Source organism: Argopecten irradians, chromosome 2 (genome assembly GCF_041381155.1).
Source record: "Argopecten irradians isolate NY chromosome 2, Ai_NY, whole genome shotgun sequence".
NCBI lineage: Eukaryota > Metazoa > Mollusca > Bivalvia > Pectinida > Pectinidae > Argopecten > Argopecten irradians.
Window position 1 is genome coordinate 11258552 of NC_091135.1, and position 25347 is coordinate 11283898.

The 25347-nt window shown below is 36.9% G+C and overlaps 1 protein-coding gene across 11 annotated transcripts in view; it reads left to right on the forward strand.

Moving 5' to 3' along the window:
* Nucleotides 1-25347, forward strand: part of LOC138314444 (protein cordon-bleu-like) — an 82968-nt gene that overhangs the window by 33361 nt on the left and 24260 nt on the right. For 7 of the 11 annotated variants that reach the window (XM_069254773.1, XM_069254772.1, XM_069254779.1 and 4 more), the window contains 2 exons: nucleotides 10016-10219; nucleotides 18288-18531. In XM_069254773.1, coding sequence (XP_069110874.1) covers nucleotides 10016-10219; nucleotides 18288-18531 — 448 coding nt within the window. Of the gene's footprint in view, nucleotides 1-2534; nucleotides 2553-10015; nucleotides 10220-17983; nucleotides 18232-18287; nucleotides 18532-21440; nucleotides 21600-22729; nucleotides 23060-25347 lie in introns of those variants that run through there. The other 4 variants (XM_069254778.1, XM_069254781.1, XM_069254783.1 and 1 more) reach the window with 4 other exon arrangements.

The window sequence follows — 25347 nt, forward strand, 5'->3', positions numbered from 1 at the left end:
TGTTATAGACAGCGGCTCTCTGAAGCTTACCGACTAATTGTTTTCGATTGACTGATTTCTATTTGTGTTATGGTCAGTGAACCGATAGGTGATGGCACAGTGATAGATAGCAACACCGACAATTAGGATATTGATTAAATCCTGATGTGGTCACTCCTTGGTCAAACTGCCCCAGGCCAGAGGTCAGTGTGGTGTGTGTTGGTCATTACGGTCCAGATCAAGGGGAGATAAATCTTTAACTCCGATGTAAAACACCGGTTTTTATGTATATTCTAAATTTAAAGTCCACATTTATCTGCGTTTGATGGTAACATTATTGAATCTTTGACAGAAGCCCTGATCTTTATTTAGTCCTAGTGACCTTCATGTGAATCTCTAGGTGTTGGCGATACATGTAAGGACTAGATATTTATTTTCAAACAATATCATCCTCCATAGGGTGAAATTAGATCTTGTACATAAAGGTGACCCTTATAGCATCATTATAGCGTCATTCCTGTGTCTAGTTCGGAAAAGTCGGGTCAGTGGGATCACACTTTTATATCGTATTTGCCATAATTAGCGCCCCTCCCCCCTATAAGCGTCCTTCCCCTTTTCTGGAGAAGGGGTTGAAGTTGTATAAACACCTCCATTTCATTGGATTTAACAATGTTTTACAATATGTGTTGCCTCTAACATCAGCATCTTAAAACCCCATAATACATAAACTTGCAAGTCTTTTACATGTGAACCATGACGCAATAAAGGGTCTCTAAGGTTAAAAGGCAAATGTATGTTTACTGCAACAGATTATTAATGTGTCATGAGTACAAAAAGAGTGATATTTATGATGACATTTTTTGTCCTTAACATTAATTATGGCAAACATGGTAAGTAAATTAGTCTGGTCCTTCTGCTGGACTTCAGGAAGCTACCTAGCCAGTAATATAAGTATTACAGTATTTAAACATTGACAACATGGCAGAGCTAATCAACTCCTGAAGCTGGTACGTACTAATCATGATATTCCACTTTTTTTCAGCTATAGTGGATAGCTGTTTACAGTTTCCTCTATAAATATTTCATTAGAAAATCGACAAAATTAAGCTTCAGTCAGTCTTTGTTTTATCATTGGATGTTCTTAAGATTCACAGGTTTAAATTTACATTTTCACTGCAGCGTTATATATTCTATAACCTTACCAAAATGCAGTTGGCGATGTTCAGCACATGACACTGCACTGCCATCCACTTACTTTGACGCCATTATTATTGTGATATCACAACTGTTCAAGCATTCACTGAAGACGTCTGTTCTTTCAATTGGCGATAACGAATTGTTGATTCAGTATGGATGCAAAATCTCTCAATTTTATTATAACATTATTATCATATGTAAAGATTGTATTGAACTGCATTCAGTTGGCAGCTATGGGAGTATGAATGCCAACTGGATAAATGTAAAGTCAACATGAAGCACTCTTCATTAAAGTTATTTTTATCAAGGTGGCATTTTTACTACCATAATTGCCAACTGAATGCTTAAAAATCTTACATTCACGATTGTTTTCTCACATGATTCCTGCCGACATGACTTCACCTATTGCGAGGTTTCATCTCGCCAATTACTTCGTAGCTTTTCCCCGGCTGCAGTCCAAGCATTTGTCTGGGTTTGTAACAGTCATGAAGATGTTGAGGGTTTTTCTGGCCACCAATATTGAAGCAGAAGTACTCTGGAATTGATTCCACTAGCCAGAATTAGATGGAGCTGTTAGCGGAGATTGATTCATCAGGCCTCAAGCCTGTTGATACAACTAACATACTCTCACCAGCTGTCAATCATTGACCAGCAACAAATCGAAATTTGTGGTGGTCATTATTGGAAAAACAGTTTTAAACTTGAACTTTGACCTTTATATTTCAACAGAAGCTTTAGGATTTTGGATCCCCCCCTCCAAACAACAACTCCCACACAAAATTAAAATGGAACTAGATTTTGGATATCTGCATGCTGACTAGATTTGCTAGATATATATTGCATGAGAAGCCCAGACTATACTGATATGGAACAAATGGCAAACTGGGGAGTGAGGTAAACGGCCATTAGCTTTGTTTGAATGCTTGACCTTGACCTTCATTCAAGGTCACAGGGTCAATCATTTTGAAATTCTGCAAGGACTTCTGACATAACTGGAGCAGTAAAGGACCAATTATATGTGATGTTATCAATTTTGGGAAGTTGCAGTGACCAATGTTTTTTTCCTATCCAAAACAACTAGAACCTGTGTATATATGATGACAACATGCGGACTGAATTCTCTGATATCTTTGATCGTCCGTCCCAGAGAGGATCTGTATAGAGGGCTTATTGAAGCTTTCCATGAATGGAGAATATTTCTGGTTGGGGAGATATAAGGCCTTGTATTGATTAGTCTCAGGTGGGCGTCGCCGGATAGATCGCAGCGAACACCGTGAATAGGCTGACATTTTATGGACTGTATAGGATAGAAATGTGGTGAATTTCTTAATGTGACTAACATTCTACAGGTGTGCTTCGGAAGTTACATTTGTCAGGTAAATATATATCCTTATTAGGGTGCACAAATTCTTAAAGTTTTACGTCATGTACTTGTTTCCTGCAGTTGTTTACATTTGTGGCATGCTTCATAGACAATGTTAACTCACTCATAGAATAATATATCAAACTTATTCTTGTACTTGTAAAACTTCATCACTTTTAACAAAACATGGGCATTTATGTAAAGGTAAAGGCATGTTCAGTCTAAGTCACATGTATAATGATATAATCACATCACACCAAACACTCAGATTTGTCACATTTTTAAGATTCAGAGAATGTTAAATCTCGTTTATAATTTACCTGTAAGGCAGGTGTGTATCTATAGTCTGTACCGTGTGACCTCGACAGATGCATTCAGGCGGAACTGATGAGGACAGATCAGATATCGGCTTGATTCCTATAAACAAATTCATCAACAGACCTTTTTATGTGTCTGCCATGTAAAGTGTGAAATCTGATTTTGTTTTGTCTGTTGATAACACAGTATGCTTAGACATGCATGTTGTCTGCACACCTTGTGAACTTTCAAACTTTGAAACTGGACTCAGATATTCGTAAATAAAATAAAGTGAAATATAATTGCACACTTGCCTTAATAATTGTGGATTCTTGTAATGTTTTTAATTTTCTTTTCTGAAGTTTCGAGAAGTGAGTTTGAGTGAGTGTTTACATGACTTCTCAATTAAAATAAGATATAAAAGCCTTATGAATTGAGGAGATTGACTTGACTAATTAATAATGTTTTTATTTTTCAATGCTTTTGATTAAATCCGAATGTATCTGTCGTTGACCTTTTTGCCTCTTCCATGGATAGCATTGTTCCCCCTACTTAAGACTTGCTCTGTGTCTGTGAGCCTCGAGCTCTAATACCTACAGTACTAGTTCTACAACATAATCATACAAAGCCAACAGGACCATGTTTGATCAGTCTTATTTTCTGTTTATACAGCAGATAAATAAACCTGATCTGTTCAGGTGTATGTGGGTCGAGGTGGGGAGAGAGAAATCACAGCGCTCCTATATATATATGTGTGTATACCTATATCAGCTCGACCACGACCAGGACACCAAGTCATATTATAACCCTCTCTGCCTTCAGTCCCAGTATCTGCATGGATTTCTGGCTTCAATGATTGTGATTTCAGCGTAGATTTCAGCCTCTGCAGTGCAGACTATGTGATTTCAGCATAGATTTCAACCTCAGTGATTGTGATTTCAGCCTCAGTGGTTGTCTGATTTCAGCCTCAGTGACTGTGATTTCAGCATAGATTTCAGCCTCAGTGACTGTGTGATTTCAACCTCATTGATTGTATGGTTTCAGAATAGATTCCAGCCTCAATGATTGTGTGATTTCAGATAGATACCAGCCTCATGTGATGGTGTGATTTCAGATATATTCCAGCCTCAGTGATTGTGTGATTTCAGATAGATACAAGCCTCAGTGATTGTGTGACTTCAGAATATATTCCAGCCTCAGTAATTGTGTGATTTCAGTAAATAGTATGGATGGTGATTTTAGGATGCTGTGATTGTGAATCAACTGTAATTGAAACTCCGTCTTTTTGTGAGATTGAAGTGTTGTTGAAGTTCAGGTATTACATCAAAACTTGCATGATTGGTATAAGTTAATTCTACCCACAAGCAAGATGATTAAATCTCTATTGAAGTAGTAAGTGGTATTTCCACTCGCCTGGTTGTGAACAGTCTATAATTTTTTTACCTAAGCTGTGACTAAGTTATTAAGGAGATACATAACTCGTTAAGGTGTTCCACAAACTATTTACCTTAAGTGGAATGTGGTGCTGTGCTAATTAAGATCATGTAATTAAGGCCTATTACCACAGGTAAGTGCTGCAGTATGTTTACAGGTAGATAATATATACATGACCAGGTACAAAGTGACAATATATCAATTAGCCAGGTAAATGACTATGTATGTGCAGTAGTAACATGTTCACATATAGTTGTCAATGCTTTGGGGAATATTTATCCAGTAAGATTTTTTTTTGCTCCATGCTATTACTTAAAGAAACATACATGTAGCATCTGTAGCTATCTCAATTGCTTAACCTATAGTTTTCATGTTTCTTTTGGTAATGGAAACGTTTCTGTGAACCTGAATTCCTTAACAATTTGATTCCAACTGTATATGCTCTGATTTAAATACCACCAAAAATCAACACCTTCACAGTATCTTATTATTCACCCATCCTCCTTGCAACAAAGTTATATAGGGGTATACAAGTTTGGAGTTGTTCATCTGACTCTACAATGTATGTCAAATTGATCAAATGACTATCCCTCCTTAACTACTGGAAGGATTATAACGAATCTTGGTGACAATTGTCCTCATAGATTTTCTATGTATCAGAACAAAGATTTTTACTTCTATTTTTTCTATAGTTATTCCCCTTCATTACAAAATTGAAAGGGGTGTTTGGGGGTATAAGTGGGCCTCCTGAATTACTTAGTTTCACAAAGATAATTAAAGCAGACCACTGCCAATCCACCATATATATAAATAATGCTGATAAGAAATAATAATAAGAAGGGGTCAGTTTGTTTGGTTTTTGTGAGGACTCTATTGTGTGGGTCAGTTAGAATATCTTTTTGCCTTGTACACTTCGGAGTACACTTTGGAGTGTTAACCTTCAATACTGTGGCCTACTTTTGGGGTTAATCTGGTTATGAATGTAGCTTATTTGGTAGAGTGTAATGAAATCTGTATGGATGATTGAGGACTGGTCTGGGCTATATAGGTACACCAGGTGTAGACTGACCCAGTACAAAATCAATGTACATCTATAATGTATAATCACTGTAGCAGACTTATAGTGGCTTCAGGCTGCACCAGGATAATGGTCTGATATACCCTCCGCTCATATAACAGGGAAGGGAAGGATAGGAGCAGGAGCTTATAATGAAGTTTTATTATATATATAGATATATGAGCTTGTTGTAATGAAGCAAAGTAAAGAGCTTGTGTAATGAAGCAAAATAAAGAGCTTGTTGTAATGAAGCAAAGTAAAGAGCTTGCTGTAATGAAGCAAAGTAAAGAGCTTGTTTAATGAAGCAAAGTAAAGAGCTTGTTGTAATGAAGCAAAGTAAAGAGCTTGTTGAGTAAATGAAGCAAAGTAAAGAGCTTGTTGTAATGAAGCAAAGTAAAGAGCTTGTTGTAATGAAGCAAAGTAAAGAGCTTGTTGTAATGAAGCAAAGTAAAGAGCTTGTTGTAATGAAGCAAAGTAAAGAGCTTGTTGTAATGAAGCAAAGTAAAGAGCTTGTTGTAATGAAGCAAAGTAAAGAGCTTGTTGTAATGAAGCAAAGTAAAGAGCTTGTTGTAATGAAGCAAAGTAAAGAGCTTGTTGTAATGAGAAAAGCTAAAGATGGCATAGTTGTAATGAAGCAAAGTAAAGAGCTTGTGTAATGAAGCAAAGTAAAGAGCTTGTAATGAAGCAAAGTAAAGAGCTTGTTGTAATGAAGCAAAGTAAAGAGCTTGTTGTAATGAAGCAAAGTAAAGAGCTTGCTGTAATGAAGCAAAATAAAAATTTTGTTGTAATGAAGCAAAGTAAAGAGCTTGTTGTAATGAAGCAAAGTAAAGAGCTTTGTTGTAATGATGCAAAGTAAAGAGCTTGTTTTAATGAAGCAAAGTAAAGAGCTGTTGTAATGAAGCAAAGTGCTTGCTGTAATGAAGCAAAGTAAAGAGCTTGTTGTAATGAAGCAAAGTAAAGAGCTTGTTGTAATGAAGCAAAGTAAAGAGCTTGTTGTAATGATGCAAAGTAAAGAGCTTGTGTAATGAAGCAAAGTTGTAATGAGCAAAGTAAAGAGCTTGTTGTAATGAAGCAAAGTAAAGAGCTTTGTAATGAAGCAAAGTAAAGAGCTTGCTGTAATGAAGCAAAGTAAAGAGCTTGTTGTAATAAAGCAAAGTAAAGAGCTTGCTGTAATGAAGCAAAGTAAAGAGCTTGTTGTAATGAAGCAAAGTAAAGAGCTTGTTGTAATGAAGCAAAGTAAAGAGCTTGTTGTAATGAAGCAAAGTAAAGAGCTTGTTGTAATGAAGCAAAGTAAAGAGCTTGTTGTAATGAAGCAAAGTAAAGAGCTTGTTGTAATGAAGCAAAGTAAAGAGCTTGTTGTAATGAAGCAAAGTAAAGAGCTTGTTGTAATGAAGCAAAGTAAAGAGCTTGTTGTAATGAAGCAAAGTAAAGAGCTTGTTGTAATGAAGCAAAGTAAAGAGCTTGTTGTAATGAAGCAAAGTAAAGAGCTTGTTGTAATGAAGCAAAGAAAAGAGCTTGTTGTAATGATATTAGATATAAGAGCTTGTAATGAAGCAAAGTAAAGAGCTTGTTGTAATGAAGCAAAGTAAAGAGCTTGTTGTAATGAAGCAAAGTAAAGAGCTTGATGTAATGAAGCAAAGTAAAGAGCTTGTTGTAATGAACGCAAAGTAAAGAGCTTGTTGTAATGACGCAAAGTAAAGAGCTTGTAATGAAGCAAAGAAAAGAGCTTGTTGTAATGAAATTAAATATAAGAGCTTGTAATGAAGCAAAGTATAGAGCTTAATAAAGCAACATAAAGAAGGTTATATAATTGGTGTAATACACACACATATGCCAATACAATATCATTTATATGGTTCTTGGAAGTTTTGACAAGTAATATATAGTTATGGGTAACTATAAATTGACTTTTTGTTGTTTTAAATTTCTTGATTATGAAAATTTGTTATTTTAACACCAATGGTGTAGTTGTTTATAATTTTATTTAAGTTGTTAAAAACTAAAAACGGTAACACTTAGGGATCATTAAAAGTTAACGGCAATTAGGGATCATTAAAAGTGAACGGCAATTAGGGATCATTAAAAGTTAACGGCAATAATTCAGTCATTCAGTGACACAATATATTTTGTTTTTGTCTTTGATTAACATGGGAATGTTTAATCTTTTAAATCTAATACAAATGTAGAAATAGTTAATTATCAAGATACTTGTGTGTCGTAGACCATCTGTCTGTTATGTCTCCCCAGGTGTCAAAGTCAGGGATCTTTGAGGTTTTGTGTTAAAGGACATGGTTCTGTCCTGTTGTTTTAAGAACATTGTTCCATTCTGTTGTATTGCCATGATCATGAGGACTGCTCAGATTGACCAGTCCTCAACAGGTCACTCAATGTCACCAGTGGGGGTGATGATGTCACTAATTATAGACTGGTCACTGGTATATAGACTGACCACTAGTCAGCTGGACCTCAATGTTAGGGTGAGAAGTGGACAGTAGGTTGTGGTAGGTTGTCTATCGAATTGATATGAGGATATCTATATATGATTAGATCTGTAATGTATTAGACTTCTCTGATGCACACAACAACATATAAGAATTGAAATGACAATCCATTTCAAAAATACAAAATGCTACAGGGATACTGGAAACAGTTCCAATCAGAACAGTTTTGGTAAGCGAAAACATAAAACCCAAGTGAATAGCTTAGACTACAGCTATTACATTTATCGGGAATCACAATTAACCTGCCATTAAGATCTACAAGTAATGCTTTTTCATTATGGGTGTGGTACGACAGGCTTCTGTTATACTTAAAACCAAGGGAATAGCAACAGCCTAGACTGGTACATTTCTCAGGAATCACAATTAACCTGCCATTAAGATCTACAAGTAATGCTTTCTCATTATGGGTGTGGTACGACAGGCTTCTGTTATACGTAAAACCAAGGGAATAGCAACAGCCTAGACTGGTACATTTCTCTGGAATCACACAATTAACCTGCCACCTAAGATCTACAAGTAATGCTTTTTCATTATGGGTGAGGTATACAGGCTTCTGTTATACTTAAAACCAAGGGAATAGCAACAGCCTAGACTGGTACATTTCTCTGGAATCACACAATTAACCTGCCACCTAAGATCTACAAGTAACGCTTTTTCATTATGGGTGTGGCACTACAGGCTTCTGTTATACTTAAAACCAAGGGAATAGCAACAGCCTAGACTGGTACATTTCTCTGGAATCACACATTAACCTGCCACCTAAGATCTACAAGTAATGCTTTTTCATTATGGGTGTGGCACTACATATACTTAAAACCAAGGGTAGCAACAGCCTAAACTGGTACGACAGGAATCACAATTAACCTACCACCTAAGATTCAAGTAATGCTTTTTCATTATGGGTGTGGTACGACGTTTCTAGGCGTCTGTTAAACGTTTCTACGTAACCATTAGGTGACAGTGTTGTTAACTCGCGGAAACGGTGATAGAAAACTTATCGCAAGCTCAGGAGATCATTCCTATTGTAATGGCGTTTATCAGGCCATTAGAGACTGTGTCTGTGGCCTTGTGATTCTTCCAAATATCTCCGTAGGTAAAACTCTGGTATTTTATCAAACTATACCCCTCAGCTGTTGACTGTTTGCTGTGTTATACAAGATTAGTTAAGTAAATAGGTTTTTTTTCCTATTCAGACTTATGCAATGATACCTTGCACTTTAACAACTGGTGGGGTGTAATCAGGAATTTTATGAAAATACATTCGGAGGGACAGGTAGTTAAAACCTGTAAAGACCAAAACATTTTAAGAATATTGTTTCTAAGATTTGAGGAGATTATCATAATTTTAAATCGATGATTCAATGAAGCTTTTTCAGTGATCAGGATTGGAGATTAAAAGGGAATTTTAGGAAGATTACATACTTTCGGTTCCAGAATTTATCACAAAAAATATTCATTAATAAAGTAATAAAATATAGTTATGTTGGTTTTTAAGCATCTGTTGTGCAATTCAGCGAGGTAGCACTATAATTCATCAATATATCAGATTTGTGCTAACTATCACAATAAGATCTGCATTAACGGCACAACCTAAACGGATTTGATAAAGATCCAGCGGTGAGGCCATTCCTTCAACTAAGGGTTTTCAATTTATATGAAATTGTGTTGACTATAGGTTTAATGTTATCATCGTTTTGGATTTCATGTGTGTGAAATTGCAAGCATATGGCTTGTAGGCTGAGGAATGGTGGAGATGACATGGATGGTTTAAGTGAAGTTGAGTGTTAGAATGAATGCTATTGTTTTTCTGTAAGGATTTATAAATTAACACTTGTATCTCGGAAGTGAGTGCTTCAGTAATGCCACCTCAAGTACCTTGTTTGCTTTTGTTTTTGAATTATCTTTAATCTGAACACCTACCTGGCAAACTCAAGGGGAACAACTCTTGAGTCATCATCTTTCTATCCACAATGTCACTTGTTACAGTTCCTCCTATATTTTATATGTCTGAAATTCTGACATTTAGCATGTGGACATGTAAAATTGATTGATTGATTGATTGACTGATTGATTGATTGATTGATTGACTGATTCATTCATTCATTCATTCATTCATTCATTCATTTATTCATTCATTCATTCGTGTAAAAGACAAAGGAAGATTACTCTTATTTATTTCTATTACAGTAGGGCCATGAGTGCCAAGACAAGTAGAAAGGAGTTCAGTCCGAAGCAGTTCATGAAACAGCCTCAGAACAATGGCAATGTGCCAATTACATATCCCTCTGAACCGCCGGACGATGAGAATATGAATGAGATCGTGAGCGATGATGTGGATCTAGCTGTCATCATGCCAGACGGTCGCCTCAAACATGTAACTGTGAACTCTAAGTAAGTAACGTCCTCACCTGCCAATAGATAAAAATTCAACACCATAACTTATAAATGTGGAACTAAACATTCAACTGTATCTAGTTTTCATTACAAAGATAAAAGTGAAATGTTTTGAAAAATATTATCTATTCAATGTTTCTCTTCCATAACCTTGTGAAGTAACTTTGTCTATCAATATTTGTTATTTATCCTAATCTATATACTATCACCACGAAAACACCTTTAGCAGATCTTACTCCCTGGGTATTAGTTTGATTAGAGGTTAACAACCTCATGCTTCAACCTCCGAGTCTGTAGGCTAGGTCAGACAACACAAAAGGCTGGTTAGCTTAATGATTAAGTCAATAAACACCAAAGGATGGTTAGCTGAACTATTACATCAATAACAAACAAAAACTGGTTAGCTTAACGGTAAGGTCAATAACCAACAAAGGCTTGTTAGCCTTACGGTTAGGTCAGTAAATACCAAAGACTGGTTAGCTTAACAGTTTGGTCAATAAATACCAAAGACTGGTTAGCTTAACGGTTAGGTCAGTAAATACCAAAGACTGGTTAGCGTAATGGTTAGGTCAATAAACACAAATTCAAACACACTGTTGCAATCAACACCAATACTTAGTAAATTATCCATAGATTGGCTTCAGAGATGTGACATTTCGAAATTGTAAATAGTTTGGCATTCTACTGACAGTTATCATTGACATGTTGAATTGGTTACATCCGTTGATTGAACTGAGAGACACACAATCAATACTGTCTAGTAAGATGTACGACCCTAACAAAAATAATAGAGAGTCGAGCTGGTCAGTATAGGGGATGGTCAGTATAGGATGTGGTCAGTATAAGGGGTGGTCAGTATAATGGATGGTCAGTATAGGATGTGGCCAGTATAAGGGGTGGTCAGTATAATTAGGGATGGTCAGTAAAGGATGTGGCCAGTATAAGGGGTGGTCAGTATAAGGGATGGTCAGTATAGGATGTGGTCAGTATAAGGGGTGGTCAGTAAAATGGATGGTCATTATAGGGGATGGTCAGTATAAGGGGTGGTCAGTATAGGAATGGTCAGTATAGGGGGTGGTTAGTAAAGGGGATGGTCAGTATAAGAGATGGTCAGTATAAGGGATGGTCATTATAAGGGATGGTCAGAATAGGAATGGTCAGTATAGGGGCAGTCAGTATAGGGGATGGTCAGTATAAGGGGTGGTCAGTATAGGAATGGTCAGTATAGGGGGTGGTTAGTAAAGGGGATGGTCAGTATAAGAGATGGTCAGTATAAGGGATGGTCATTATAAGGGATGGTCAGTATAGGAATGGTCAGTATAGGGGGTGGTTAGTAAAGGGGATGGTCAGTATAAGAGATGGTCAGTATAAGGGATGGTCATTATAAGGGATGGTCAGAATAGGAATGGTCAGTGTAGGGGCAGTCAATATAGGGGATGGTCAGATAGGTGGTGGTCAGTATTTGGGTTGATCAGAATAAGGGATGGTCAGTATAGGGGATGGTCAGCATAGGGGAAGGTTAGTATAAGAGTGGTCAGTATAAGGGATGGTCAGTAAAATGGAAGGTTAGTTTAAGGGATGGTCAGTTTTGAGGATTGTCAGTATATGGGGTGGTCAGTATAGGGGATGGTCAGTATAGGATGTGGTCAGTATAAAAGGTGGTCAGTTTAGGGGATGGTCAGTATAGGATGTGGCCAGTATAAGGGGTGGTCAGTATAAGGGATGGTCAGTAAAGGATGTGGCCAGTATAAGGGATGGTCAGTATAGGATGTGGCGGGTATAAGGGGTGGTCAGTAAAATGGATGGTCATTATAGGGGATGGTCAGTATAAGGGGTGGTCTGTATAGGAATGGTCAGTATAGGGGTGGTCAGTAAAGGGGATGATCAGTATAAGGGATGGTCGGTATAGGGGCAGGCAGTATAGGGGATGGTCAGATAGGTGGTGGTCAGTATTTGGGTTGATCAGAATAAGGGATGGTCAGTATAGGGAATGGTCAGCATAGGGGAAGGTTAGTATAAGAGTGGTCAGTATAAGGGATGGTCAGTACAATGGAAGGTTAGTTTAAGGGATGGTCAGTTTTGAGGATTGTCAGTATATGGGGTGGTCAGTATAGGGGAAGACATTCAAATAGAGGACAACTGAAGTCAACAAAATATAACTGAAGTGTTGATATTCTTGATTAAAACAATTGGTATGCCTGATCATATTAGACTTTTTATATGTCTGGGTGTAATACATAAAACGTGTCATATATATTTATATTTATATATTACAAATTGTAACATTTGAGATGAAGATTGGTTACAAACTTTTAACACTTGGTGTGTGTTATCCTCATCAATCTGTGTATACAGCAGTCGGTGGCCATCTGTTGGGTATTTCACTGGGTTTTATATAACAATATGTTGTTACTTTCCACAGTAGGCTGGGGTGTGATACTAGGCCAAGTAAAGTAAAAACATAGTTTACTGTATGTTAAGAGTCTGGGGTGTGATATACTAGGCCAAGTAAAGTAAAAACATAGTTTACTGTATGTTAAGAGTCTGGGGTGTGATACTAGGCCAAGTAAAGTAAAAACATAGTTTACTGTATGTTAAGAGTCTGGGGTGTGATACTAGGCCAAGTAAAGTAAAAACATAGTTTAATGTTGTAAAGAGTCTGGGGTGTGATACTAGGCCAAGTAAAGTAAAAACATAGTTTACTGTATGTTAAGAGTCTGGGGTGTGATACTAGGCCAAGTAAAGTAAAAACATAGTTTAATGTTGTAAAGAGTCTGGGGTGTGATACTAGGCCAAGTAAAGTAAAAACATAGTTTACTGTATGTTAAGAGTCTGGGGTGTGATACTAGGCCAAGTAAAGTAAAAACATAGTTTAATGTTGTAAAGAGTCTGGGGTGTGATGTTAAGCCAAGTAAAGAAAAATCATGGTTTATTATCATTAGAGTCTTGGGTGTGATATTAGGCCAAGTAAAGTAAAATCATGATTTATTATTGTTAGAGTCTTGGGTGTGATATTAGGCCAAGTAAAGTAAAATCATGGTTTACTGTTGTTAGAGTCTGGGTTGTGATACTAGGCCAAGTAAGAGTAGGTGATGTGATGCCAGGCCAAGTAAAGTGAAATCATGTTTTACTGTTTACTAGAACACAGTATACTGCATCCTTGATACTCCAGGGATTACTATCACTTAGTATATCCACCCCTCCATGGAATATGTAATCGAAAAACTGAAGGCCTCTGCTTGCAATTGTGATTGACTGTGTGGCTTTGAAGTTTGGGATCATGACATCTCTAATCTTCGAAAGAAGTCTCTGAAGGCATGTGCTAGGTAATCTTTTATCTCTTAAACTGTCTTCAGTTTTGCTATGGCATATTCCAGGGGTGGATTTCAAGACAGTGATAGTAACCCATGGAGTATCCAGGATACATATTACCAAACTGTGTTGTATTTGATAAGGGCCTGGGATTTAAACATTTCAGTCTTGGTTAAATCTAGTTAAGAAAAACAAAAGTTTTATTATAGTATTCAAGTGAAAAGAACCAATACAAACAAGGATGTGGTTGGAAATTTGGCAGTTATTTACTGTAAAACAAAATGGACAGATCCTGATATTCAATTTTCACTTCATTCAGTGCTAATTAAATTATTAACAATACATTAGCATCATTTTACTGTATTTGATTCACCACCGCATCCAAGACTGATATATAGAGGGAGGTAACTCCTTCATCCTTCAGCTTTAAGATATTTATCTTAAAAGAAAGTTTATTCCTTTGGTTATGTACATGGGTGATGATAAGGTTATCAAAAACACATTCATAGAAGAATTGTGTATTTCAGATGTATATATTAGTTTCTGGGTTTTTTTTGTCTGGTTTAGCATCATTAATTTGAAGAAAAAAAAATTGTAACTTAAAATAAATTCCATCAGCTAGGGAACAATTACTGTGTAATTTGGATTCTATTCTGTTTATTGTATAATGATGCTACCCAGGTGTCCAATGTGAGGAAGAAAGCTATAGTCTGCGTTCATGACAAAGGTTACATGTTTCTGTGACTGGGGCGTGGTCACAGATATTACAGTCTTATTTCATTGTTGTGTTTTATGTATGCTGGAAGAGAGAGAAAATCTGGACTGGTCCTATGAATAGTGCTCGTGCCCTAAAATCAACATTTCATTAAAAATTCCTCCTAATATTCAACAGTGGGAAGAATTTTGATTAATAAGTATGCACATGGAATATGTCAAGAAAATGTTCTAAATTTGAAGGATAGTAGGTCAAGGATATTGTCATTATTTATGTAAAGTTCCCTATTTGTATAGTAAATGACCTACTGTATTCGACCCAATAAGCCCCCTCCCCATTTTGAGGCCCGAATTTCAATATTGCCTGTGCATAAGACCAAGACTATCAAAACTGTACAGGTTTGCAAAAATTTTGTTTTATTAATTAAAGCATGTTTTCATTTTTTTTCAATGTTTTAAGCGTCCTGGACACTTATTGGGTTGAATACGTATAGCTATAAGGGGAATCCTATCTGTAACAGAGTGAGAAGACTAAACTGATATTTGTAAATCATCAGAACAATTTCTGGGTACATCAAGTGTCACAAACCTGAGTGTTGTATTTATTCTCAGTTCAGGGGAAGTGTTTACAATTTATTTGTAGCTGAACACATCCCCCACCAAACCTTTACATGTTAAAAATTAGACTAGTACTCCTACTGTCAGCTGAGCTGAGTTTTCATTGACAGTGCAAGTCGATGAGATAGCACTATAAAACATACATCAGAACTATTCTATCACAATAAAACTTCTTCAAACATCATCATGTAGCCTTGCGAAACACCAGAAATCAAACCACGCCAACATTAGACAGCCATACTTTATATGACTGAGTAGGATTAGTCCAGTCCATGAATTCCACAATGCTTGATTTTCACACACACTCTTTCACCACAGGAATGTCTGCCTTATATCATATATCACTTACAATATTGTCAACATTTCTACAAAGGCCCTTATAGTGTATTCTTGATAGACAACAGCTTACTATTGTGGAGACCAAACTGAAAAACTGAATTTATGGATTTTAAAGTTTATCTCTATATTCATAGCAGGGTATACTTATTTCCTGTATTTTCTCAATAAATTATCATTAAATCTATCACCGCACCTATTCAAGGAGAAATGTCAAATGTTCCTTAAATAATATGACATCATTGGTTGTCTATATATAGACTTACCTTTTGTATTTTATCCATCAGTCTGCCCCTCTCTCATTCAAGCCTGCCTCTCATTATTTTATCTGTGTTAGATATATTGTCGAATAAGATTTTTTTGGCCTTTATTTTGACCCATGAATTATTAAACCATTTTTGCATGTATTTGTTGATAAAACATTGCAGTTTTTAATTGAATTAGAATTTTATCCAAATTATTAAAATTATAATCAGTTGATCTTAAGTAAAAGGTAATAATTTCACTCTGGTTGGAGCAAAAACTATAATTTGTTTACTTTTCTATTATAGACTAAATAAATGCTATGAATAGTTAATAGTGATTTGATGTTTCTGATGATCGATTTTAAAACAATGACAGATTTTTATTGCTTTTGTCTAGAAATATTGATTAGCTGCTCACCAAACTAGGTTTTATTACTCAAGTTAAAGCCAATGAAAAATTCATGTCTCTATCAAGTTTGTGACAGGTACATTCTCTACATTTCTGAAACAGACTATAATTTTATTTTTTTGCCCAAATATAGATTAAAGTTGATAGACACCAAACTATTTCCTAATTGGTTTCTTCTTGTTGTAATACAAGTATTCTTATCTACAGCTGTGTACTAAGGGATGTCAGTGTTGTTATCAACGGTCATCTCATCGTAATGGTGACTTTTTGTACTGACCAATAGCTAGGGTACACAAAGTCAGGAATGACCATCTATATGGGAATTTGTGAAATAAGAAATAAAAAAGCATAATTTTATCAAGGTCCTCAGGAATATTATAAACTACCATATTTGGCCTAATAAGCGCCCAGAGCATTTAAAAAACATGAAAATAAAATGAAAAGGTGTTAATAAGATGAAAATATTGCAGACCTATACAGTTTTGTGTAGTTTTGATCTTTCTTTATATAGATTAAAGTTGATAGACACCAAACTATTTCCTAATTGGTTTCTTCTTGTTGTGATACAAGTATTCTTATCTACAGCTGTGTACTAAGGAATGTCCGTGTTGTTATCAACGGTCATCTCATCGTAATGGTGACTTTTTGTACTGACCAATAGCTAGGGTACACAAAGTCAGGAATGACCATCTATATGGGAATTTGGGAAATAAGAAATAAAAAAGCATAATTTTATCAAGGTCCTCAGGAATATTATAAACTACCATATTTGGCCTAATAAGCGCCCAGAGCATTTAAAAAACTGAAAATAAAATGAAAAGGTGTTAATAAGATGAAAATATTGCAGACCTATACAGTTTTGTGTAGTTTTGATCTTTCTTTATGCCTGGGCATTTGAAATTGAGGCCTCAACTCACAAAGGGGGAGGGGCACTTAATTATTGGGTCGAATGCGGTAGTCCTTAGTCAGTTTATATGCTTACTATCATATTATACACATCCCCTACTCTTGTAAAGGAAAATAATGTATCCAGCTTGTAATAATAGTTATGATTTCTGGTTTAGATATTAATCTTTGCAGAATGATACAGTTTAATCTGTTTGTTTTATAAGGAATGATCAATAAGCCTTTAAAAGGACAAATTATTTGATATAATAGTCCAGAGAATTTCTTGATTTGCTGCTAGGAAGAAAACAGGAAGTTAACGTCAAGAAGCATTAAGCAAAGGTAAAACAGGAAGTTAACGTCAAGAAGCATTAAGCCAGGTCAGGTAAACACGCAGACAGGTGAAACCAGTACAAATACCTGTAAGTACATCATCAAATGCTCAAATGCAATCATCATATTTTTTTTTTAATAATTAATCATACTAAATTGTAATGAGAAGAGACATCAATCCCGTAATTGTCTCTTGATCAAGTTACTATAACAAGACCTGTCGTTATACAAACTTTACTGACATAGCTAAAATTAGTTGTTTATTGGTCACAAGGTTAAGCTTTAATACAGTAGCCAATCAATCAAGAGTGCTCCATCTCAAAGCAACATCAGAGCTCTGATGATCTCAAGAATACAGAGCAGTTGCCCATTTGACCTTTGTAACCTTTAATGAAGGTCAAGGTCATTTATTTTAACAAACTCTGAAGCCCACTTTAACCAGTTTGGTCCAATATCAGGACAAGATCTATGCATAGGTATCTTAGCATTATATGTAAAGAAGAACCTGAAAACATTCTAGGAACTTTAATGAAGGTCAAGATTAAAACTAAACTTGCTTGATAGCTCTTTAACACAGCATACTAAGACCCTTTTTCTAGCGGTTACCGGTTATGGGTGTATTGATAGTGTTGGCAATGGCTTGGGCAGTTATACCTAATGGCTGGGAGTTCTAGTTTAGGTAAATAGTTGACATTGAAAAATGATGCCAGCCAAAGGCAATATGAAGCCTAGGCTAGTACAGGAAGAGATGATACTAGCTAGGATACCGTTTGGGCAGGTAGCTTTTAATAGAGCTAGACTTTACAGCGCTAGGATCCCCTACTGTATAAACAAAGGCGTATAGTATCCCTGACTGTGGTAATCTATACTACATACGAGCTGGTCATGTGACCCAGTGTGTGTATACTGTACAACAGTAACATTCACTCTCACACATTACCTGTAGTAGTATTGTCAAAGGGGCTGACCATCCTGTAGGGGCCGAAACTGAGCCGTAAGGGACCCTCTTAGATCCCTAGGGGCCTAATTTAGGCCATACAAGGCTTAATGTGAAATCTGTGTGGCTTATTTTGAAAAAAGAAATCATGTTTAAACGGAAAAAGAAGCAGGTGCAAATGACAGGTGTAATGAATGGAACTAAGGATTCCGTAGGCCAGGTATGTAATTGTATTATTTACCCTATCTAAGTTTTTTTTTATTTCTCATATTTCAGCATACCTATGTTGGACCTTTTGGTGAATTTAGCGGCGTCAAGTCGACTAAATCCATCAGGTCACACCATTGTTCTTCTGTCGGAGGAAACTGGCAAACCGCGGGACTATAAACCAAATCAAACCATTGGATCATTATGTGTTAAACGCGGTGATAGTTCTGATCAGAAAAAGCGTGCTACACTTGAATTAAAATCCAAAAAGTCAGACAAGAAACAGTCCAACAAGCAGTCCCAGCCTTTCGAGGTAAGGTGGTTTTTCACACATTTTGTCAAACATTTACCTGTTGTGTCGCCAGGTCAGATTTAATAAGGTAAACACGCAGACAGGTGAAACCAGTACAAATACCTGTAAGTACTGTATTATAAATGTATACTGGTATGTTACAGTGTATATATTATAATTATATGTATATTTTTTTAAAACCATGGCAAAATACAAGCCGCATTGTTCCTGTGTTCATTTCTTTGATAGAATAAAGGTATGATTAATTAATCATGATAGAATAAAGGTATGATTAATTAATCATGATAGAATAAAGGTATGATTAATGAATCTATAATTAATATTAACGAGTCATTTGTAAAGTTTGTGTTAAGACACTTTGTCTAATATTTGCTGAATATTTGTGATGGATTTGGTGTGTATGTTGTCGCTGTGTATATTGAACAGTGATATAGACTATGGTGTGACTATATATATGCTAGGAAGGATGTATTTAATTTTGCGCCACTCCTGTAATCACTTGTATCAGATACATATTACTGCATCATAAGGTCGGCTTTTCCTGACACGGAATATTCCCCCTACATCTTTCCGTTTACCAGATCTTTGTATTGAATAAAAATGAATACACTTTGTTTACACACTTGCATCACCTGTCAATCACTCCCCCTTCAGGTAAAACCTAAATATACCTTCTCCAATGGTCATCACAATGTTTTGTAACAATTAAGTCCAATCAATCAATAGGTCTGTCTGCACCCCCCTCCCCCTCCACCTTAGCTTAATACCTGTACTATATATATACACCTCTCTGTTCCTACCACCTTGCTGACTTCTCATTTCAATCGTTTGATTTAAGACATTTAAATTGACATGCTTGAATTTCTCTCTGAAAACAGTGGTATCTGGGTATCTCGCCAACAGATCTAGTAATTGTCCTACATTTTCGCTCGGTCACCATTGCCTACTATTAGGATGTTCCACTACGTTCACACCTACTGTATTGGACATAAAAAGGCGGACAGGGTGTTTAAAAAATTGAAAAAAATGAAAAGGTGCTTATGAGATGAAATTATTGCAAATCTATACAGTTTTGTGTAGTTTTGGTCATTATTTATGCCTGAGCAATTGAAATCAAGGCCTCAAAAAGGGGAGGGGTGCTTATAGGGACATGGGTGCTTATTGGGACAAATATGGTACATGTGTTCCATGGACTAGCAAAAAAAAAAGCATTAATAGAAATCATGGTGGATAATAGAACTTTCTTGACCATGAAAATAGCTGTCCCTTACCATTGAACTTTCCCAAAATTATAATAAAGAACAAAATAGAAAAACATCAACTTAGCATCATTTAGTGAAAATAAAGGTAATACAACAGATAAAGGTTAAGCTTGTCTCTGGATTAAAGGGTGCGTATGTATTATAATTTAAATTATATCATACTTAATGCTGCATGATAAAGGTTTGAATCTTTGATTTGTAAAAGTTTGATCTATTAAGTTGATTTATAAGTAGTGGGATATATTGAGATTTATATAAATACATATGGCGAGAAAATTGAGTCATTTAAGACTGGTCTATGGTTATCTCTGGGTACTCAGGTTTGGAATTTAGCTCTCATTAACCATTTTCAAACTGAATAATTTCCATACAGATCTGGAATTTAAAGTCAGATTCCTAACAATTTTCATGCTCTTGCCATCAGATGGGGGGTGGGGTCATTTTATGTCTGGTATATGTCACAGGTTTTACATACATTGGATTAATTGGTGCAAGGAGCTTAACGATAACTCACAGAGTAGGACACATATATAAATGATAAAATGGTTAATATGTACATTTTCCGACAGTTGACATGTTAATTTGCCCATAATGTGTAGCTTTAATCCAAGTCTGATGGGTATGATTATTAAAACAGTTACCCTACACTTGTAAACCAACGTTTGTAATTTTCTAATAAGTTTTCAATTATAAGGCTGGGTTCACAAGCTTTTGGCAGTAATTCCTTTATTAATGATATATGTCTTCAATTAGCACATTAAATCTTAAGGGAAACCAAAAAAAAATTTTTTTTATATACATACATACGAATGTAAGTGATCATGGTAAGTGTGGTACGTACCGGTACTGTTCTAAATCTTTCTGGGACAATTTTTTGTTTTTTTCGTTTTGAGCATGTGCTTGGGTGTATTACCGGCCCATTACATAGTTATAACTATAACAACGAGGCTTACCTGAAAACGGCTCTAACTGAGCATGTGTAACAGTGTTTTATGAGATCGTAAATGCAAAACAAATGTTTTCACTTGAAGAAGATTTGGACGCGCCGACATGTGTAGATAGAGTTCTGCCTAACCATCTGTCTGTGTGTGATGTTTTATCCCCAACCAGATTACTTATTATAAATACTCGTATTCTGTAAAGTAAATATTCTGCAGTTCAGAAGGCATTAATTGAAATTATAGAAATTTTATAAAATATTTTAACCAGATATTTTTCAAGTAAACGGTATGAGATTTCTTATAATTCTTTTTTTTCTATTTTTCATTTTTTTCTTTTTGCCTAAGATGATGATTGAGACTTTAATCAAATATTTTATCAAATCTTAAAATGATAATTCATTTTAAACCATGAGGCTTTAGGAAGTGTTGCATATGATGTAATATATCAAATAAACAAACATTGTGTAGATCCCTATGCGTTCATTAATTAATTGTATTATATTGGTGTTTATTAAAAAAAGAAGTTTATCCCATTGTAGAACTACAATTGCACTTTAATTTCATAACAAATTACATATTAATTTGGGAAATTCTTTTTAAAACGTTCGAAACTTTTCACATTTACATTAATAATTAGCATCTTCCTTTGTGGTAATACATGCATGCACAGAAACTCAATACACATACAGAGGGTACGTGTGTAGTACACATATACACAAGGACATGTACATGCATACCTACGATGACTTAAATGTGGGAAGTTGACGCTATTTCCTTGTCTGAAGTTTAAGTGGGATATGTCTGATTTCTCTCTGAGTTAATTTTGATAAATTCCGGGATGTCGTTTTTCAGTCAACTCTGTCAGGTAAAATAATGCCTTGTATATATATGATCAAGTTAATGATTGATTTCTCAGTGATCCCTTATAATTGTATTTCTATACAACAGTTTGTGTATTGGTATGGCTGCTGATGTCAAATCTTCGTTGTTTGTATCTTACAGAGTATATATATATATAGTACCAAAGATTTAAGATGCTGAGTGTTTAAGGCTATTGATTCAGTAAGATAGAGATTACTGATACAAAAATAGTATCTTCAGTCACAAAATCAACTACATTAGACATTTGTTGACCAGAATTTTAAGTTTATTGTGAATGTGTTGTTTATGTTATTGTTTTCTATTGTTTAATCAACTGACAAAAATTCTATATCATTTTTAAAAGAATGAATTACCGTATTCGACCCAATAAACGCCCATGTCCCTATAAGCGCTCCTCCCCCTTTTTGAGGCCTCAATTTCATTTGCTCAGGCACAAATAAGGACCAAAACCACTTAAAATGGTATCAATTTTTTAAGCGCCCTGGGCGCTTATTGGGTCGAATACGGTACCAGGTATTTTTGAAAAATAATTTCATAAAGAGCTAATCTATATATTGGAATATCAAAAACTTTATCCATGAAGTTTGATATTAAATTGAACACTATATTGGTCCCTTCTGTAGGAAACTCAACACTGGGTTTATTGGCCGTCAGGTCACTTAAACTCACTGGCCAGTTTTGTGGTCAATAAGACTGTACTCACTGGCTGTTTTTATGGTCAAGACTAGACTCAATGACCATATTTGTTGTACATGTAATTATTTCTCTCACTGGCAAAAATGGTTAAGACTTTTGGCTCAAGCTTAACTTGTTTACCATTCTCTGTTTGAGAATCAGCCTTAAGAATTTACCAATTTTACCTTGTGTAAAGACTATACTGCAGGCCAATTAGACCTCTTTCTGTACCAAATCAATTTCCTAGTTAGTAGCTTTGTTGATAATTCTGATAACCATTAATTATAGCACTGCATGTGAAGTGGAAGGATAGATGTTCTAAATATAGGCATAACTATATATAGCATTTAAAATTTACATACTTACCAGAACATATGTATATATATTTTCATGAAACTTGAATCATTGACCTCAATAGGAGAACAGTTGGTCTCCTTCAGGTACATGAGGGTTGTTGAGAAATATTTAGTCACAAGACAATGGATACATTCCTAGCTACCATAGGCTCAATGATCCAAATCATTGAATGTCATTGATCAACGATCTTGGTCATCGACTGTGTCACGTTCTCTTGGACTGAAATCTTAACGGATTTAATTATGTCAGATCAACATGGAGAGTTTGAAATATTGTGTAGTTTCTAGGCTGACATTCCTGTAGTGTTCCGTGGCTACCCTACCACGGTAGTGTCTCCAGTGTACCTGTAGAGGACAGCCGATCAACATGTGTACTATATGTTGTACAGATGGTATGGTTTTAGAGCCACAGGTAAGCTTGATCTTAAGTTCCTACCACGGCATCAGGTTTCATATAATCTAGTATATTAGTCCTACCATAACCTTGTACATCTCTGGTTAAACTTTGGGTCTTCAATTTACTTCGTTTATGTATATAGGTAAAGTAGATATCTCGTTAGGTCACAGGTACGCCTGCTAAATATAGGACACATTATTATACTAGAGTGTAGAAATTAGTCATCCTAGCTAGGTTGGTTTCAATATCAACCAGAATTCTGATACATTTTTGTCTCGAAACTGCAACATGTTTTTAATGGTCATATTAATGCAAGATGTTATTTAAAACTCTATTGTTTATGTGTGATGAAGAATTGTTAGTTATTAAATAAATTGTTGAAACTCTTAATTTTCAAGGTCAATTATTTGATATTAAATTAATGTCTCCTGTAGTTGTTGCATAATATGTGTGATGCACATGTCCTCTCTATACCTTGAAGTGGGGAGAGGTTATGTCCCTCCCTGAATGGTGTCTGTTTCCTGTTTCCTCTGTACTCTGAGGGAGGGGAAGGTTGTGTCCCTCCCTGAATGGTGTCTGTTTTCTCTGTACTCTGAGGGAGGGGAAGGTTGTGTCCCTCCCTGAATGGTGTCTGTTTCCTCTGTACTCTGAGGGAGGGGAAGGTTGTGTCCCTCCCTGAATGGTGTCTGTTTTCTCTGTACTCTGAGGGAGGGAAGGTTGTGTCCCTCCCTGAATGGTGTCTGTTTCCTCTGTACTCTGAGGGAGGGGAAGGTTGTGTCCCTCCCTGAATGGTGTCTGTTTTCTCTGTACCATGAGGGAGGAAGGTTGTGTCCCTCCCTGAATGGTGTCTGTTTCTCTGTACCTGAGGGAGGGGAAGGTTGTGTCCCTCCCTGAATGGTGTCTGTTTCCTCTGTACTCTGAGGGAGGGGAAGGTTGTGTCCCTCCCTGAATGGTGTCTGTTTTCTCTGTACCCTGAGGGAGGGGAAGGTTGTGTCCCTCCCTGAATGGTGTCTGAGTTTTCTCTGTACCCTGAGGGAGGGGAAGGTTGTGTCCCTCCCTGAATGGTGTCTGTCTTCTCTGTACCCTGAGGGAGGGGAAGGTTGTGTCCCTCCCTGAATGGTGTCTGTCTTCTCTGTACCCTGAGGGAGGGGAAGGTTGTGTCCCTCCCTGAATGGTGTCTGTTTCCTCTGTACCCTGAGGGAGGGGAAGGTTGTGTCCCTCCCTGAATGGTGTCTGTCTTCTCTGTACCCTGAGGGAGGGGAAGGTTGTGTCCCTCCCTGAATGGTGTCTGTTTTCTCTGTACTCTGAGGGAGGGGAAGGTTGTGTCCCTCCCTGAATGGTGTCTGTTTTCTCTGTACCCTGAGGGAGGGGAAGGTTGTGTCCCTCCCTGAATGGTGTCTGTTTCCTCTGTACTCTGAGGGAGGGGAAGGTTGTGTCCCTCCCTGAATGGTGTCTGTTTCCTCTGTACTCTGAGGGAGGGGAAGGTTGTGTCCCTCCCTGAATGGTGTCTGTTTTCTCTGTACCCTGAGGGAGGGGAAGGTTGTGTCCCTCCCTGAATGGTGTCTGTCTTCTCTGTACCCTGAGGGAGGGGGAAGGTTGTGTCCCTCCCTGAATGGTGTCTGAGTTTTCTCTGTACCCTGAGGGAGGGGAAGGTTGTGTCCCTCCCTGAATGGTGTCTGAGTTTTCTCTGTACCCTGAGGGAGGGGAAGGTTGTGTCCCTCCCTGAATGGTGTCTGTTCTTCTCTGTACCCTGAGGGAGGGGAAGGTTGTGTCCCTCCCTGAATGGTGTCTGTTTCTTCTCTGTACCCTGAGGGAGGGGAAGGTTGTGTCCCTCCCTGAATGGTGTCTGTCTTCTCTGTACCCTGAGGGAGGGGAAGGTTGTGTCCCTCCCTGAATGGTGTCTGTCTTCTCTGTACCCTGAGGGAGGGGAAGGTTGTGTCCCTCCCTGAATGGTGTCTGTCTTCTCTGTACCCTGAGGGAGGGGAAGGTTGTGTCCCTCCCTGAATGGTGTCTGTCTTCTCTGTACCCTGAGGGAGGGGAAGGTTGTGTCCCTCCCTGAATGGTGTCTGTCTTCTCTGTACCCTGAGGGAGGGGAAGGTTGTGTCCCTCCCTGAATGGTGTCTGTCTTCTCTGTACCCTGAGGGAGGGGAAGGTTGTGTCCCTCCCTGAATGGTGTCTGTCTTCTCTGTACCATGAGGGAGGGGAAGGTTGTGTCCCTCCCTGAATGGTGTCTGTCTTCTCTGTACCCTGAGGGAGGGGAAGGTTGTGTCCCTCCCTGAATGGTGTCTGTCTTCTCTGTACCA